Raw genomic sequence first — 14,653 nt, forward strand, 5'->3', positions numbered from 1 at the left:
AAGAATGCATACCATGTGTGGGAGCCGTGCTGAAAATGCTGTAGGTAGCAGTAGCTGCTTTTCAAGGGGACAGAACTAGGGCGTTTTGAAAATGTCAGGTGTCACAGAGTTTGTTATAGTTCTCCATAGCACTGCTAAGGTCATTCCCACTCAATGGATTTGGGTCCTGTGTGGATGTTGTTTAAATTCAGAGCACAGTGTTTCAGCTGCTCCTGCAGCCTGTACTAAGACACCATGGATAACAGCACCATCACGAGCACTCCCAGACCTGCCAAGTGTTATGCCAAGGTGGTTGCTGTTGCTGACAACCGGCAAGAAGTTGCTTTTAAATGGCTGAATGTTGTCATGTTTTGCTAATACATGTCTTGGAATGGAGGTTTAAAATAGCTCATAGACTACCTGCTTATGCTGAACGGAGGGAAAAATGAATCAGAGTTGACTGTGCCAGAAACACTGGGGTTTGACTCTCTGGTCTACAAGAAGATTTCATTACAGTCATTGAGTCAGTCCCTGAAGTTCTCTGTGCCTGAAATCTGTACCATAAAACAAAAGCAGCCTTGCAGCGATGAAGGTACGGAGCTTGCTGGGTTGTTAGCAGTGGGCTAACACTGTTAATAACGACGGCTATTACATCTCAATGATGTTCGTGAGATGCTGAGGTGCTGGTGAGTCCCCCAGTGACTGTACCGCATGCAGGATGCAGAAGTGGCTGAGTGTTTGCTCTCCAGCTGAGCCAGGGGGGCTATTCTACAGTAAATGGGATTTCAGAGGAGTGAGTATCGCATTGTGCAACCCACACTCCAGTTATTCAGAGTACCTACTACGTTTGCGCCAGCTTGGCTGGGAAGGCAGCTTTCCCTTCATGCATTTCTGGGAAAAGCAGGGTTTTACAAACCTCCCTTATAGCTCTGGTGCTGGGAATCTTCCCTTGCATGTTTGGTTTTGGCAGGGAGGTGAACCACAGGCCTGTGTGACCTGTGCTGATACCTGCTCAGCGCTGATGAAAATGCTATGTGAGTGTTTTCATTGGAGATTGCATAGTTCTGGACCAGCGATGAGATACAGATCAATCCGAGCTGAATAATTACAATGTGCTATAGTAGTGCCTGAGGCTGAAAGCTGTATTGCAGAAGTCTTGAACGTACCTATAGAGCAGCTTCCAGTGTCAGGAGAATGGAGAAGCAGAAGAAAGGAACAAAGAAATCTCAGTCTAACTAGTTCAGCTCTTAATGCGACTGAAACTAATGTGATGGCAAAACATGGTGTGTCTGTCCTTTCATCTTCAAGCTGCGTTTCATCAGGATGAAATGATCCATCCAAGATACCAATGTTACCTGCAGGAGAGGAGTTCTTTATTCTCTCTGTACCTTTGCAGATCTTGAAGCAGATCTTCCATGTGTTCATAGTCGTTCCTTTATGTAACTTCAGTTCACAACAAAGCCGGACAACTCAGCAGTGCACAGTGGAACAGCAGCAGTGTGAAAGCACAGAGTGGACTGCTCCTGCTTTACAAGATGGCTTTACATTTTTGTGTTAAAAGGGTGAAGGATTTTGATTCCCGTTTCTTCAGGACTTCATAGAGAAGCAGCCAAGTGGAATGAAAGATCATGTCCCCGGTGATGCAAAGTAGCCAAGCCAGGCAAGAGGAAGAGCTCACCACTGGAAAGACCAGCAGCTTACAGTGAGTGTATGCACACGTGAGTGTGTGGCTGCATATTCACCCCTGTGATGATATTCTGGCCATCTCTGAGATGTTTTAGTTTAAGTTTTTTTCTGACTCTTCTCACTTATTTTGCTTTCAGTAAATCTTTCTTCGGGAATGAAACTATTGTGTTGTCTTTCTCTTTGGTAGCTATGGTCCCTGGTAGGGTCAGTTGAACTGTCTTAGACTGAGCTGAGCTCTTAGGCAGAAGCTCTTCCCTGTGAGGGTGCTGAGGCGCTGGCACAGGGTGCCCAGAGAAGCTGTGGCTGCCCCATCCCTGGCAGTGCTCAAGGCCAGGTTGGACACAGGGGCTTGGAGCAAGCTGCTCCAGTGGAAGGGGTCCCTGCCCGTGGCAGGGGTTGGAGCTGGAGGAGCTTTAAGGTCCCTTCCAACCCAAAGCATTCTGTGATATTTATGATCCTTTCCTCCAGCATTTGGCTGCATGAGCCCAGTGCTGGGCTGGCAGAGGCTGGTCTGGATCTTCTGCATTCACCCTCCCTGGCTTTACTCCTGGGAAACAACCCCATCACTTCGGTTTGGCCACCCCACAGCACATGGGGCTGTGCCTGTGCTCGTGTACTTCTGAGGGGGCTTTGCACTTGAGTGCCCAAAGTCACTTCATGTTCTGCTTCATACTTCATAGCCCACAGGAGACTTGTAATAATAACCAGGATGCACCACCTTATTGCTTAAATACCCTCATGAATATACTCCAGCTTGATCTACAGTTCAAACAAATCCAATAAGGCAGAGGAGGGTTTAAAGACATTTTAAATAAATTAACTTCTGGATGAATGTTTATTACGTTTCATGAAGCCATTTACTAAAACGTAACATTTGTTTCAAAAGGCGCCTGAAATTTTCCTCTTGTGGACTATGGAAATTACTTTTATAATTGAAATGAGAAATGCGGGCTTTCCTCATTGCTTGGGGCACAGTCCTTGTGCCTTTCTAACAGGAAAAAGCAGAAATGAATTGACTGTCTGCAGCATTTTGTTTTCGCTCACATCGGTGTGGTGTGATGGGATGCTCTATTGCGTGACATTGAGTGGGAGGGTTGCATGGGAGGAATGAGGATCTCGGGTTCCCGAGAGTTTTGCTTTGTCAAGGAGTCAGCCCTGAGCTAGAGAAGTCATAAGCAAAAGGCAACGTATTTTGCTCCATGTGGTCTGGATTTCGACATGGAGGATCCACCGGGAGCATCGTGCCCTGCACAAAGATCTCCTGCAGCCGGAAAACAAGGAGATTGCCACTTGTGGGTTTTCACTGTTGAAGGCACGAAAGCAGCAACGTAAGCAGCAGACTAGATACACCTTTTAACAGAGCAGGGCTGGAGACCAAATAAAATGATCCATAAAATAAATGATACAATTCTTTAATGATTGATGGTGTAAGGACAATAGAAGCTCCTGCTCTTCGCATCTAGAAGCGGCACCAAAACGTGTTTGGAGAGGCACTGATTTCAGCTGTGTTTAAAAGATTTTCCAGGCACGTACGATTCCAAATATTTCATGTTCATTTTGTTGCTCCTTCCAAGCAAACTTCCCTCTAGTAGAAATCAATGCAATAGGGTTGAATGCCTAAAAACTATGAATATTTTCTGGATTTGCCTGGTGCTCAGCTGAGCTGTTTCACAACAGGATGTTAACTGGGAGCTGCAGGGGGAATGGAGGGGACTGATTTTTGTTCATTAAGTGTAAGGACACTTTAATATGATGGGTGATACCCAAGTATTCTGGTCCCACAAAATTATAATATCTTTTGTAATTTATAATATATATATTATAAATTATAATATATTTTGTAATATCTCTATTACAAAAACAGATGCTGGGGAAGGAGTGCATCATGCAAAAGAGAGGAAGGGAAATCTTACTGCTAGGGCACAGTAAACCTGCTTTGGTTTCCAGCAACAAATTCTTTGGGATAAGGGCTGTCTCCTTTGCTCTGTACCTACAGCTCCCAGTGCATTGAAGCCTGCCTGCAGGCTGTGGGAGAGAAGGACTCAGTGACCATCCTGCAGAGGAGATGCAAGGGTCAGTTCAAGTTTGATGGGATTTCGCCAGTTTAGACCACAACCAGGCAGCCCACACTGGTAAGCAGGCTGTATGCTAAAGGCACAGCTGCCATTTCAAGCACTTCCAGCCCGAGCCTTAAATTTGGATGTTTATTTCTTAGGATCAATAAATGACAAAATAAGATACCATACAGTACAAAGGCTATATCAAGAAGTAACCATTTCATTACAGTTTGATCAGTAAATACAGTATCAATAACAGCATGTTACATTGAAAGAGTGGTTCCCATTGCTACACAAAAGGATTTTACACCCTCTTCCTTCCCTTTGTCACAGAAAATACTACAAAGGAGACGCTGACTCACTTGCAACATTCATCTTTTTTCCCCATTGCACAACAGGCCACAGAAAATAAAGCACATCAACGTTTCGTATCTCAGAAAATAAAAGGTGCACTTCAAAAAATATTCGCCATTTAAATACAACATGTGCAGGACTATCAGGTGGCACGGCTGGGGAAGGACTCTTGATCACAAAGCCAGGACACGGCATCATGAGATTTTGGATTAGCAATTCCTGTTGTTGTACTAACGGAATCCAGACCAAGAACAGGAGAACTGGTCAAGCTGTAATGTGAAGAACCAGCCCGAGCTCAAGCAGATACACCTTTGTTTAAACAGCTACCAAACAACACAGCCAGGAAGGTATCAGACTGACACTCAAGGTGTTGTACAGGTAAGCTCTAGCGCTCTCATGCCATGTGGATGTCTGTCCAGGGGCCTGGTAGGGATGGCAGCCACATGATGATGGGTTCAAACCTGCAACACAAGCTGTCTGCAGCAACAGCACACCTTGGGTTTTATTTCACTGCATGTTTGATGCTATAAGTGCAAAGGTCCTGCTATTACCATGTTTACAGCCTGTGTCCTGCTAACCCTCCTTTGGCTTTTCCATTTAGCTTTCTCCTTTACAGGCGCAGTCATTGGAGCGAGGTCTCATGCACTTTACAAAATAGACAAGCTCAGCAGAGCATTCCAACACTGATGTGTGCTGGGCCTTTGGTGAGAAAGTCCTGTCTGGGGGAGGTTTCCAAATCACATCATGACTTTGTAAACCTGATTTCACACGCTGCCAAATGGATGGCCCTAGCAAGAATACTGTGAAGAGAAACAAAGCCTCAAAATAGCATTTGAAAGAGGTCGTTTTGGTAGACTCTCTTCAGATGGGAATTTCTCGGGATCCATCTGGCAGCACGTCACATCTGTGGGTTCAACAGATACTTTTTGAAGTGGGAACAAACATTTCAAAACACTTACAGGAAATTTGCATAGATTAACAGCATGCTGCTCCAACACTCACCTCTGCCCCAGACAAGACGGGAATGCAAAGGGTGGGAGTATGCATTTTGTCTAATGGCAAAAGCCGCTTATACTCACTTAGGTTTAAAGCTAAACCTTGTTGGGTTCATAGTTCAACTGTTGTTAAAAGACATGGAAAGAACTATTTTTCTCGCATATAATGGGCAGTTTGTGCTATTTCCTTCTCTATGGTATCACACTTTCCTTTACAAAACCATGGCGTCCTGCAGTGAGTTATCCTCACTTCTTTGAGCTCAAGGGAACTAAATATCTCTATCAAACATAGCAAAAATAGGTGAGGAGGGAGGAGAGGATGAAATCAGCTGTAATTTACGCTTCTCAGCTCAAGGTAGTCATATTTGGCCAGTGAAAGAGGTAGCTTTGAGCCTCAATCTCAGATTAAGGCCATAGATTTAGGTCTGCTCCCATGTTAAATGGCAGGAATGGAGCTATAGAAGCCTGCAAACTGCTTGGATAAATCCCCCCAGATAGTCATCTCTTCAGGACTTGAGTGGCCCAACAAACACTGTGGAAAGAGTTTATGATAAGCTCATTTTTACCCCAGCTTGTTCCCATTTTCATGTCAAACCAGAAATAAACCCACCAGTTTCTCTGAGCTCTGATCAAATATTCTGCATTCTGCCTGTGTATTTCAGTAATGAAAATCTGATACAAGCATCTCATGAGAAAAACCAAGTTTTTGAACAGTGTTTTCTAAGATAACCCAGCACATTTCAGCAGGTTGGTTGGTGTTGAAGGAGTATATTAATAATGTTTAACCTTTAAAAGCAACTGAGACATGCAGGATGTTAAATCCCAAGGGAAGTCAAAGCAACAGTTACAGCTTCTGTGGGAGGTTTCCAAAACCACCTCCCAGCTGCTGGCTCATTTTAGAGGTGAAGTTAAAATATGAGGATCCTCTCCAGAAACACTGGAAGTGCCAATATTAAGTGTGTGACATTGACTCCTCTTCCTTTGCTCATTGTACAAGGCAGTATGTATCAGTATTCTAGAGCTTTCTCCAGCCTGCCTAAGCTATTTCTAACAGACAGATGACATTCACTGATTTCTCAGATTTCCTTCCAAAGAGACGAGTCTCCTTTTTGCTTTTTTCTTTCTTTGTTCTTTTGTGTGTGCCATTACCTGTTTTTCTTGCCAAAGACGAGTCAACTGTGCACGAGCAACTAAAGTGCTTTGTCAGCTGTCATCTCTGCCCCCTGTTTGGTACAACCAGGGCGAAGGAATTAGAAGGCAATTAGTTTGGCTGAATCAGAAGAAACTGAAACTAAAGCCTCACTGACTTCTATTTTGAGCCCTTTCTTTTGGAGTGGTTCTGTACTAAGGGTTAAAATAATCTCCAATCCCTGGTGTGGTTGGGGGTCACAGCTGATGGTAGCCAGGTCTATGATGGTAGCTAAGCCTTTACAACTGCAAGGTTATATATTCCTCAGAAGCAGATGGCTTTCACTAATGACTCACAGCAAATGCCCCACAATTGTTTTCTCTATGTCCTAAGCCCAATAGGACTTAAACCACTAGTCCAGGGAGTTGGGCTCGATGATCCTTATAAATCCCTTTCAACCTGAGAAATTCTATGATAGCACACCTACAGCAGGAGGATTCACTGGTACCCAGTGGATCAGTAAGTGGTCTCCATCATTGCGTGAGTTCATTGGGACTAGATCCACATCGCCATCATTGAGACTTCTGCTAAGTACCAAGGGTGCTTGTTAGCTGAAGAGTGGCATGGGAGCAGAAAGCAGAATTGAGCCAAGTGACTCTTCTCATTTGTCATCATGAAGGGGCAAGCCCTGCCCTCCTAACAAGCTGTGGTGTGAAAGGGGACGCAAGGTCACCACCAATAAAATCACAGCAGAGGTTGCAGAGGCTGATGGATTGGTTCCAGGTTCAAGCAGGTCACCATCTGGTGATGTGACAGCAGGGAAAGCCCTTTAGCTTGTCCCAGAAGCCTGTGATTTCCTTTGCCAAAGACTCTGGACCAGTTTGCTACATTGCAGTAGGATGTCAAAAGTGGAACCGTATGGGGGAAAAGCTCATGATACTTATCCTGACCAACTGAGAAATGTCAAGGAGAATTTTCAGGTCTTGTTTCTGTTCCTTTTTCCTGCTAAAAGAAAGTCATTTTAGAGCTAAGAGTCCCCAGTTTAGACCTTCTTGAGTCTTCCATTTGCAATATCTGAAGATTCTTTTATGCAGATCAGGGTGACAACAGGTCTGGTAGCAAAAAGAAATAATAGGCAGAACAAGAGGCCCTGCTGCTAACAACTGATGTGACCTCTGAGCCATCAGCTTTGTGAAAATGGTAAGGAAGCAAGTAAAATTGGAATAAGAATGGGAAAAATCTGAAGGTCCATAAGGTCCACAGAGCTTGACACTTTTTCATCTCTCAATGCAGGCCAGCTAACTGTTCTCCCAGGTTTAAAATAGGATTTGGCTATATGGAAAAAGGAAGATTTTCCATTTCTGTTCATTTTCAGTGCTCCAGCTGGGCACAGTTTCTGCATTCTTGACTTTGCCAGAGACTTTGCTATTTATTGATGTTGCAGTACCAATACCAGCGGGAGAGGGGATTCACTGTGCCAGGCACTATAGATGCCCTAAAGTGAAAGGTGACCCTCATTCCCCCAGGCCACAGCCACCCCAACCTAGGTAAGGCATCATATGTTGTTATTTCATTCCAAGGAGCCAGATTGGCTCTTTTGAGCACCTAGGTCATATTATTCATAAAGTAGATGTATTCCTAAAGTAACCACCTGGCTCCCTGAGTTTTCACTCCTCGTCCATTGAGCATCCCATAGAACAGCATGTCCATTCTCCAGAAACATCCTTTTCTGTTCAAAACTGCTTTCTCCTCATCAGACTCTCTGCTCGGTGCCACCAAGAGACGGGATCTCAAACGCTTGGATGTGAACATGGCATCTCTGCATTGAGACAAGGATGAATGCAGTATGCTTTTTGCTAAGTATAACATATTTTGGCTTCCCAGTTAACACTGCATCTTGATTTATGCCAGACTGAAGTTACAAAACGTGTAGACATTACTCACAAGAGGCAAGGCCAATGCTTTAAAATAACCTCAAAGTTACTGGCAGAACGAAGCCTATTTTTCCAACAAAGACGACTTTGCTAAACACATTTGTGTTACGTGAATTTGGAGACCATGCACGAAAGTCACAGAGGCCTCTCTCAAGTTTTGACTCCACGATGAAATGCATTTCCTTTCGTCCTTTGGCTTCAGTATGTAGTTTCCCTTGTGACCTGGCTGGAAAATGTGTGGTTGCTGGAGATGCTGTTGGATTTCCTGGTGAAGGCCAATCGTTTCTTCTTCTTCCTCCATGGCAGGCACAGGAGCGTCAGTGTAGACAGGAAGATCTGTCGGAAGTTTGCAGACACCAGGTTGTAGAGGATGGGGTTGATCGCCGAACTGATGTAGAAGAGGACGTTTGTCAGCATGTAGAAGTAGTGGTAGAAGTTGAAAAGGGAGCTGGCAGAACAGATGAAAGAGAAAAATCTAAGTAGAGTATGGAAAACTCAATTCAAAGTCACAAGGGTGAGAAAAGCATGAGCTGTTTTTTCAGCTCAACCTCCTTGGCTGGGGGCATGAACTTACCAATGATGCATGAGCCACCAGAAAAACGTCTATGTTTTCCTCTTGGACTGGCCAAACGTAGGTCAAATGACTCTATGAGAGTCTTACTCCTGTCACTAGCAGTTAGAAACTTATTTATGCCCTGGGTCCGGATGTGGTATTTACCTTGTGCATTCATTTTGAATTCAAAGATAGATTCTGGAAACTGAGAAGCCAGATGGAAATCTGTCTCTGTGTCATGCATATACATTAGCTTGACTTTTCTGGCTGCGGTTTTGGTGTACAGAGCCTACAGAAGAGCCAAGATCCAGCAACAGATGCATCTGTCTCATCCCAGCAGTGAGAGCTGCATCAGCTCATTCAATGGGCCCCTGAGTTGGGATCTGCATGCAACCTGGGATAGCATTTTCTATTCTGGGGGCAAGCTGATGATAGCATGCTTTTGAAACATACCCTGACCATTGCAATATAATGTTTTCAACTAGAATTGGTTGAAAATGCATTGCTATTTTTCTTTTCTTTTGGAAATGCCCCTCCTTGGGCCAACTGAGATGAACAGCTCGGAGCTGAAACAGTTATAAACAGCATGGGTCTCGTTTGCAGGAAGATGTTGCCCAGGATCATTCACCTCAGTGGAAACTGCAGACCTTTTTGTTAGCTGAGCGCTGCCTAACAAAAGATAAATAGATGTGTGCTGGAGTATATCACCAATCCCTCCACACCCCTTCAGCACTGCCAAGTACTGCATGACCCATCCGGTTCTTTCAAGCAGTTTCTCTATGAAGATGGGAAGAATTAATATAGCAGAAATCTATCATCTTCATGGGCCGAATGCATTTATAAATGAACACATCAAGATGCTGCAAGCTCTTGATTAGGTACCATACTGATACTTCACCATTCCTAATATGCCTGTAAATTCAATGTTTCCTTAGGATCGCTCATGGCTTTTAAAAGGAGAAACAAATACTGTGGGAATGCAACCACAATGCATAAATCCACACTAACTGCAGACAGACTTCCTTACCCCTCTTGCTCAAAGCAAAGGCAGTCATCACATAATTGATTGCTGCTTTAAGTGCTTTTCCTATAGGAAAGCAAACAACAAAAAGCAGTTCGTCCCAGTGTGTGCCTAGAGCTCTGTTTTCGTGATTGAAGATAGGTTTGTGGTTTTTACTACGGATGGATGTACAATTCCATTCAATAGACTGCTGTATCGTAAATTACTCTTTTTTATGCTTGCAGTTAATGAAATTTTAATGTCTCAGAGCTCCTCTGCCTTTTGGTACTGTGGATTCTTTTCTTTTCCTGCTCCCTATCTGTTCCCTGTTCCTTGCAGGGAACAGACCTGGTCCCAGGGAGAACAGGGATGTAACACCATGGGCGGACAGTGCGTCTTGTGCTGTCTCAGGCTACCTGGGTGTGTATCCCCAGACAGCATTAGTGCTTAATTGCATATTTAAAGTGAATAATCAGTTCTGTGGTTGCTTTGCTGAGGAACCTGGCCTGACACAGCAGAAAGGCTGCACGGAGCTGCTTGTGTGCCCTTGCACATCTGTGACCAGTGTATGTGCATTCAGCATAAGCGTGCAGTTATCCCTAAATTCTCTGAGAATCTGCACATTTTCTAATCAGTGCAACTGCTAGTATTGAATTTTGATCCACTCCCTGCAAGACCCGGTGAATAACGTGCCCCACACTCAGTGAGTAGTGCAGTTATTTCCCCACCTATGTAATAATCTCTCATGTCACTAAGGAAATGCAGCATCATGGAGCTAAATCGTGCATTGACAGGAGCTGCTCCGTTTCAGGGTTGATGATCAATAACTCTGCCACAGAGACAGCAATTCACTTCAGATGTCTAAAACCCCTTTTCCAAATGTCATTTCATCAAGGCCTGTCAGAGGTGGCTATCCATTGCTGTTGTTAACAGTGGCAAGGCTGTGGTTGCAGCCACAGTAGAAGAAGGGGCTGACGATGCATTTTGGTTTGAACTAATGCTTCCTTCACCCACATATAGGGATTTAGATGATAAAACTCCTAACTTGGCTGGTAAAAATGGTAAGAAGCCCAAAAGAATAAACCAAACCACAATTAGGAGGTTGAGGCTTTAACCCCTCATGTAGAGAATGCTCGCAAATCCCCATCTCCAGCCCCAAGTCTGCTGGTACTGTGGCAACCCCATTCCCAAACCACATCCCACCATGGTGGGAGCTTGTCCCCTGTGTTACTCACTCTGTCCAGTGACTGGAGGGGACGTAGCAAAACATGAGACGCCGTATGTGATAAGGGAGCCAACAGACCACGAAGGCAATCACCACAGCACCTGCAAGGTATGAAAAAACCCATTGCCTTTCGTTAGCAATTCTTTGTCGGGGTGAAAAAGAGACCTGTATGTGTGGTGCTTATTGCTGTAAACTGTTTTATGTAAACCCCCCTATTGCAAAGAATGAATAACCCTGAGGGACAACCAGCCTGCAAATGTCTGTAAAACCAAGTATAACAGAGATAACAGAAAACAACAATAAGCACAGGGGAAATGACATTATGATAGAAGAAGTTACAGGTAAAGGACTGCTGATGCCTAGTTCAGACTTTTGGATTATGAAACTGTATTTGCATCTGTCCTTGTGTTTCATGCCCTTGTGGCACTGCGTATTTTGTCCAAACTACTTGCGAGACGTAAGTGTATGTTTTTCATCCAGGTAGACAGGGAGCCAGGGACACTGTAATCCCATTAGTTTGTTATGTGGAGCCACTGGTCTCAGTCCCCATGGTGCTAGGGATCATTAAACAGCCTCAGGAGCTGCTTTCTGGTGTCAGGGCTCATCCTTTTGTTCCACGTTTGTGCAATTCCTGAGACACTGATTACAAGATGTTTGGCTCTAGACATTGCCATAATAAAAATGATGAATTAAAGGGCAACCAGAGAAAGATGATATTTTTTTTTCCTTTCCGATTCTAGCCAAGGGACATCAAATGATGGAAAATAAAATGCAACAGCTCTGAAGGATAAAAGTGCTGTTGGATAGAGTGCGTTTGTCAATCTAGATTAAAGACTAGACAGATCAGGCAATCAAGGGAAAGATTTGTTTCCTTTTGTAATATGCATTTCAACCTCTGCATGAGATGACAGGATTCTGGCAGAATCCTAGCAGGAAATAAGAAATCTCGGTTAAAACATAACACAATAAAAGATAAGAAGAAAATCAAGGCTAGATGAAATAATTATGCTAATCCTTTATTCCAAATTTGCTGCACAGAGAATAAGGGCCACATCACTCTTGTCCTTTATGTGACCCGTAAGGAGCTAGGAAGCAGCAGAGCTCTCTTTCAGAGCTATGCACCACCAGTGCAATGCGGATTTGGCACGTGGAGGCAAAGGCTGCTTTTCCTTCTGCCTTGGGACTGAAAATATTTGTGTGTCTGTGTCTCAAACCCAGACACTGTCATCCCGCAGGGACTATGCCATAGCTCGTAGAGGAGACATGCAGAAAGATGTGTTAAAAACACAGTCCAGGAGGAGCAAGTCTGGCTGTGGTTGCATCTCCCCATCACCATTACTCAGACAAGAGGCACAGGGAAGGCTTCAGTAGTGGAGTGGGGAGGGAAGGGTCTGTGCCCTCTTTCTGTGGGTGTCATCATTAACAGAACCATTGCCTAATTTGTACAGAAATTAAGTAATTCCTGGTGTCCAGCTCGGTACTAACAGCCTTATTTCAACTCCACGTGCTGTCTCCTAACTAACAAAGGAGATGGTTATATTCTTTTAGCATCAGCCTGTATGATATATGAGCATCTTCCAAGAATGCTGCAAAAGCCATTTATTCAATAAAGTTTTAGGCAACTGAAGGGACGTGTTTTGGAAGGAAGGCTAGAGGGTCTGGTTTTATTCTCTTTTCCAAGTGAATTCATTATTTCAATCTGAATATTTCTGGCTGCTATATGGTCACTGTGATCACAGATGCAATTCATCACTAGACAGCCTGCAGCTTTTCAGGCGCTGTCAGGAGAATGAAGTTGACCTGCATCTGATCCTGCCCTGAGGAATGTTGATGGGACACTGATGGGGACAGCCCCTGGATGACACATTATGCGGGAGAAGTGGGGATGTCCACTGGGAAGCTCAGAGGGAGCGCTGGATGCCTGCCCTGCTCTTCCATGTTTCTGAGCATCTGCTTTTGAGCATCTCCAGGAATTAAGTTCTTTGTTGGATGGTCGTTTGGTCTGCCCAGGATGGAGCAGTCCACCCATGACCCACCAGGAGAACCTTGCCAGGGACCACAGGAGAAGTGATGCTGTTCAGCCTCTTCCCCTCCATCCATCAGCCTTAGGCCAACAGGAACGAGCCAGCATCACAGCTCCAGTCCATCTGCTTTCCCGGAACCTGTACAGGATTAACTGGATTTTCAGGCTGTGAAAGCAGCTTCCCAAAGGGCTCCCAACACAGGTTCATTTGTGCACATCATAATTTTTGCAGAAACTTACATCCACTAGCACTTCCCAGCTGCTTCCCCTGCATGTAGCTCTTTAGGAACAGCAGGGTTTGGATTCTTTCTACAGCCAATTTTAAGTCTCACACATCTGCCTGTTAAATTTACCAAGACATTAAATGAAAGTGGTTTTCTCCTGGTAAAGGATCTTTGCTTCTGTGGCTCAGACAATGCTGTGCTAGATAGTATGGAGGCAAGGATCTATAGAAGAAACAACACATATTGGGAGAAATATCTGCTTAACCTCAGCAAACAAATAGTCAATTAAGTAATCTGTGGTAATTCTGTAATATCTCATGCAATCACTCTGCAATTAAAACTCTATTAAACACATTGCTAAGTGCATCAGAGACACTTACGGTCTGATTTGGCAATCCCAGCTGGGTAGCATGCTGTGCGGTTCTGTGCCGTCAGCCTCTGCTGCACAGATTAGGAGATCCTGACCTGTATTTGTCACCCTAAATCTGTATGTTTCAATTTTATCATACAAGAGATCAAGAAGATTTAACGTGGCAATCCTGCCCTGTTTTTTTCCCCTCCCCAGGGATGGACATGAAACACAAGAATGTGTTAGCTTTAGTCGAATATGAGCTGTATCTTCATTCCCCTTCTAAATCAAACTCCCAAAGTAAATGTGTATTAAAACCTGAATTATTGCATCCTGTGGCCTTCTATTTTGTCCTATAATGGACTTATTCTCTGCCCGTTTGAGCCACATCCCAAGGAAGATGGGGAGAGGGGGAAGGAGGAGCAGCAGCGAATGAGCTCTTGCTTGTTTATTGCTCAGGAAGTCCTGCAGAAGGAAACATAAATTTTGTGTGACATCCTTTTCATTGTGCAAAAGAAGATTTAAACCATGCCAGTCTTGATTTTCAGACTAAACTGGATGTGGAAGCAATTCTGGAAGTTAAATTGTATTAGATTGCACCGAGTATTTCATTTTACCTTGTGTGTATCCTGTGGCTGAGGCTGGGAGACAGCCCTTCTCCAGGGCCAGCATCTCAAAAAACTCATGTTGGGTTAACATGAGCACAGAGCAATATATCATGTGTAAAAATACCATGCTAAGTGCACGGAGGCTGGTTTAACTGAGCATAGGAGCCACGCTTGGGAGGGATTTTCAGCCCTGTTCCCTCTTCTGGGGCCATCTGGGGCTTGGTGTGACTCAAAGCACTGGGACAGTGATGGGTAATGTGCCACTGCTGCTGACTCATGCAGGACCCCAGGGATCCTCTGCAGTACAAAGCACTTGGCTGGCGTTTTCCTCCTCACTTTAGCTCTTCTATCCCCTCCAGGGTCATGCTGAGTCACAACCCCATGGTTTAGGGTGGTCCCTGGCAAGGACATCTCTCCATCTCTCCTCCTTTCTGTCAGGAGAGGAAGAAGAAAGATGCTGCTCCCTCTTTTAACCACTTCTGCTATTGATGGGGCATTCAGAGAAGCTCAGATCTATCCTTCCTTGATAGTTTAATT

General features: G+C 44.4%; 1 protein-coding gene across 1 annotated transcript in view; it reads right to left on the reverse strand.

Moving 5' to 3' along the window:
• Positions 1 to 8,332: 8,332 nt before the first annotated feature.
• Positions 8,333 to 14,653, reverse strand: part of NTSR1 (neurotensin receptor 1) — a 51,881-nt gene continuing 45,560 nt past the window's right edge. The window contains exons 4-5 of the mRNA XM_065691616.1: positions 10,923 to 11,013; positions 8,333 to 8,582 (exon numbers count right to left, since the gene is read on the reverse strand). Coding sequence (XP_065547688.1) covers positions 8,333 to 8,582; positions 10,923 to 11,013 — 341 coding nt within the window. The remainder of the gene's footprint in view (positions 8,583 to 10,922; positions 11,014 to 14,653) is intronic.

This window comes from Lathamus discolor, chromosome 11 (genome assembly GCF_037157495.1).
Source record: "Lathamus discolor isolate bLatDis1 chromosome 11, bLatDis1.hap1, whole genome shotgun sequence".
Classification (NCBI taxonomy): domain Eukaryota; kingdom Metazoa; phylum Chordata; class Aves; order Psittaciformes; family Psittacidae; genus Lathamus; species Lathamus discolor.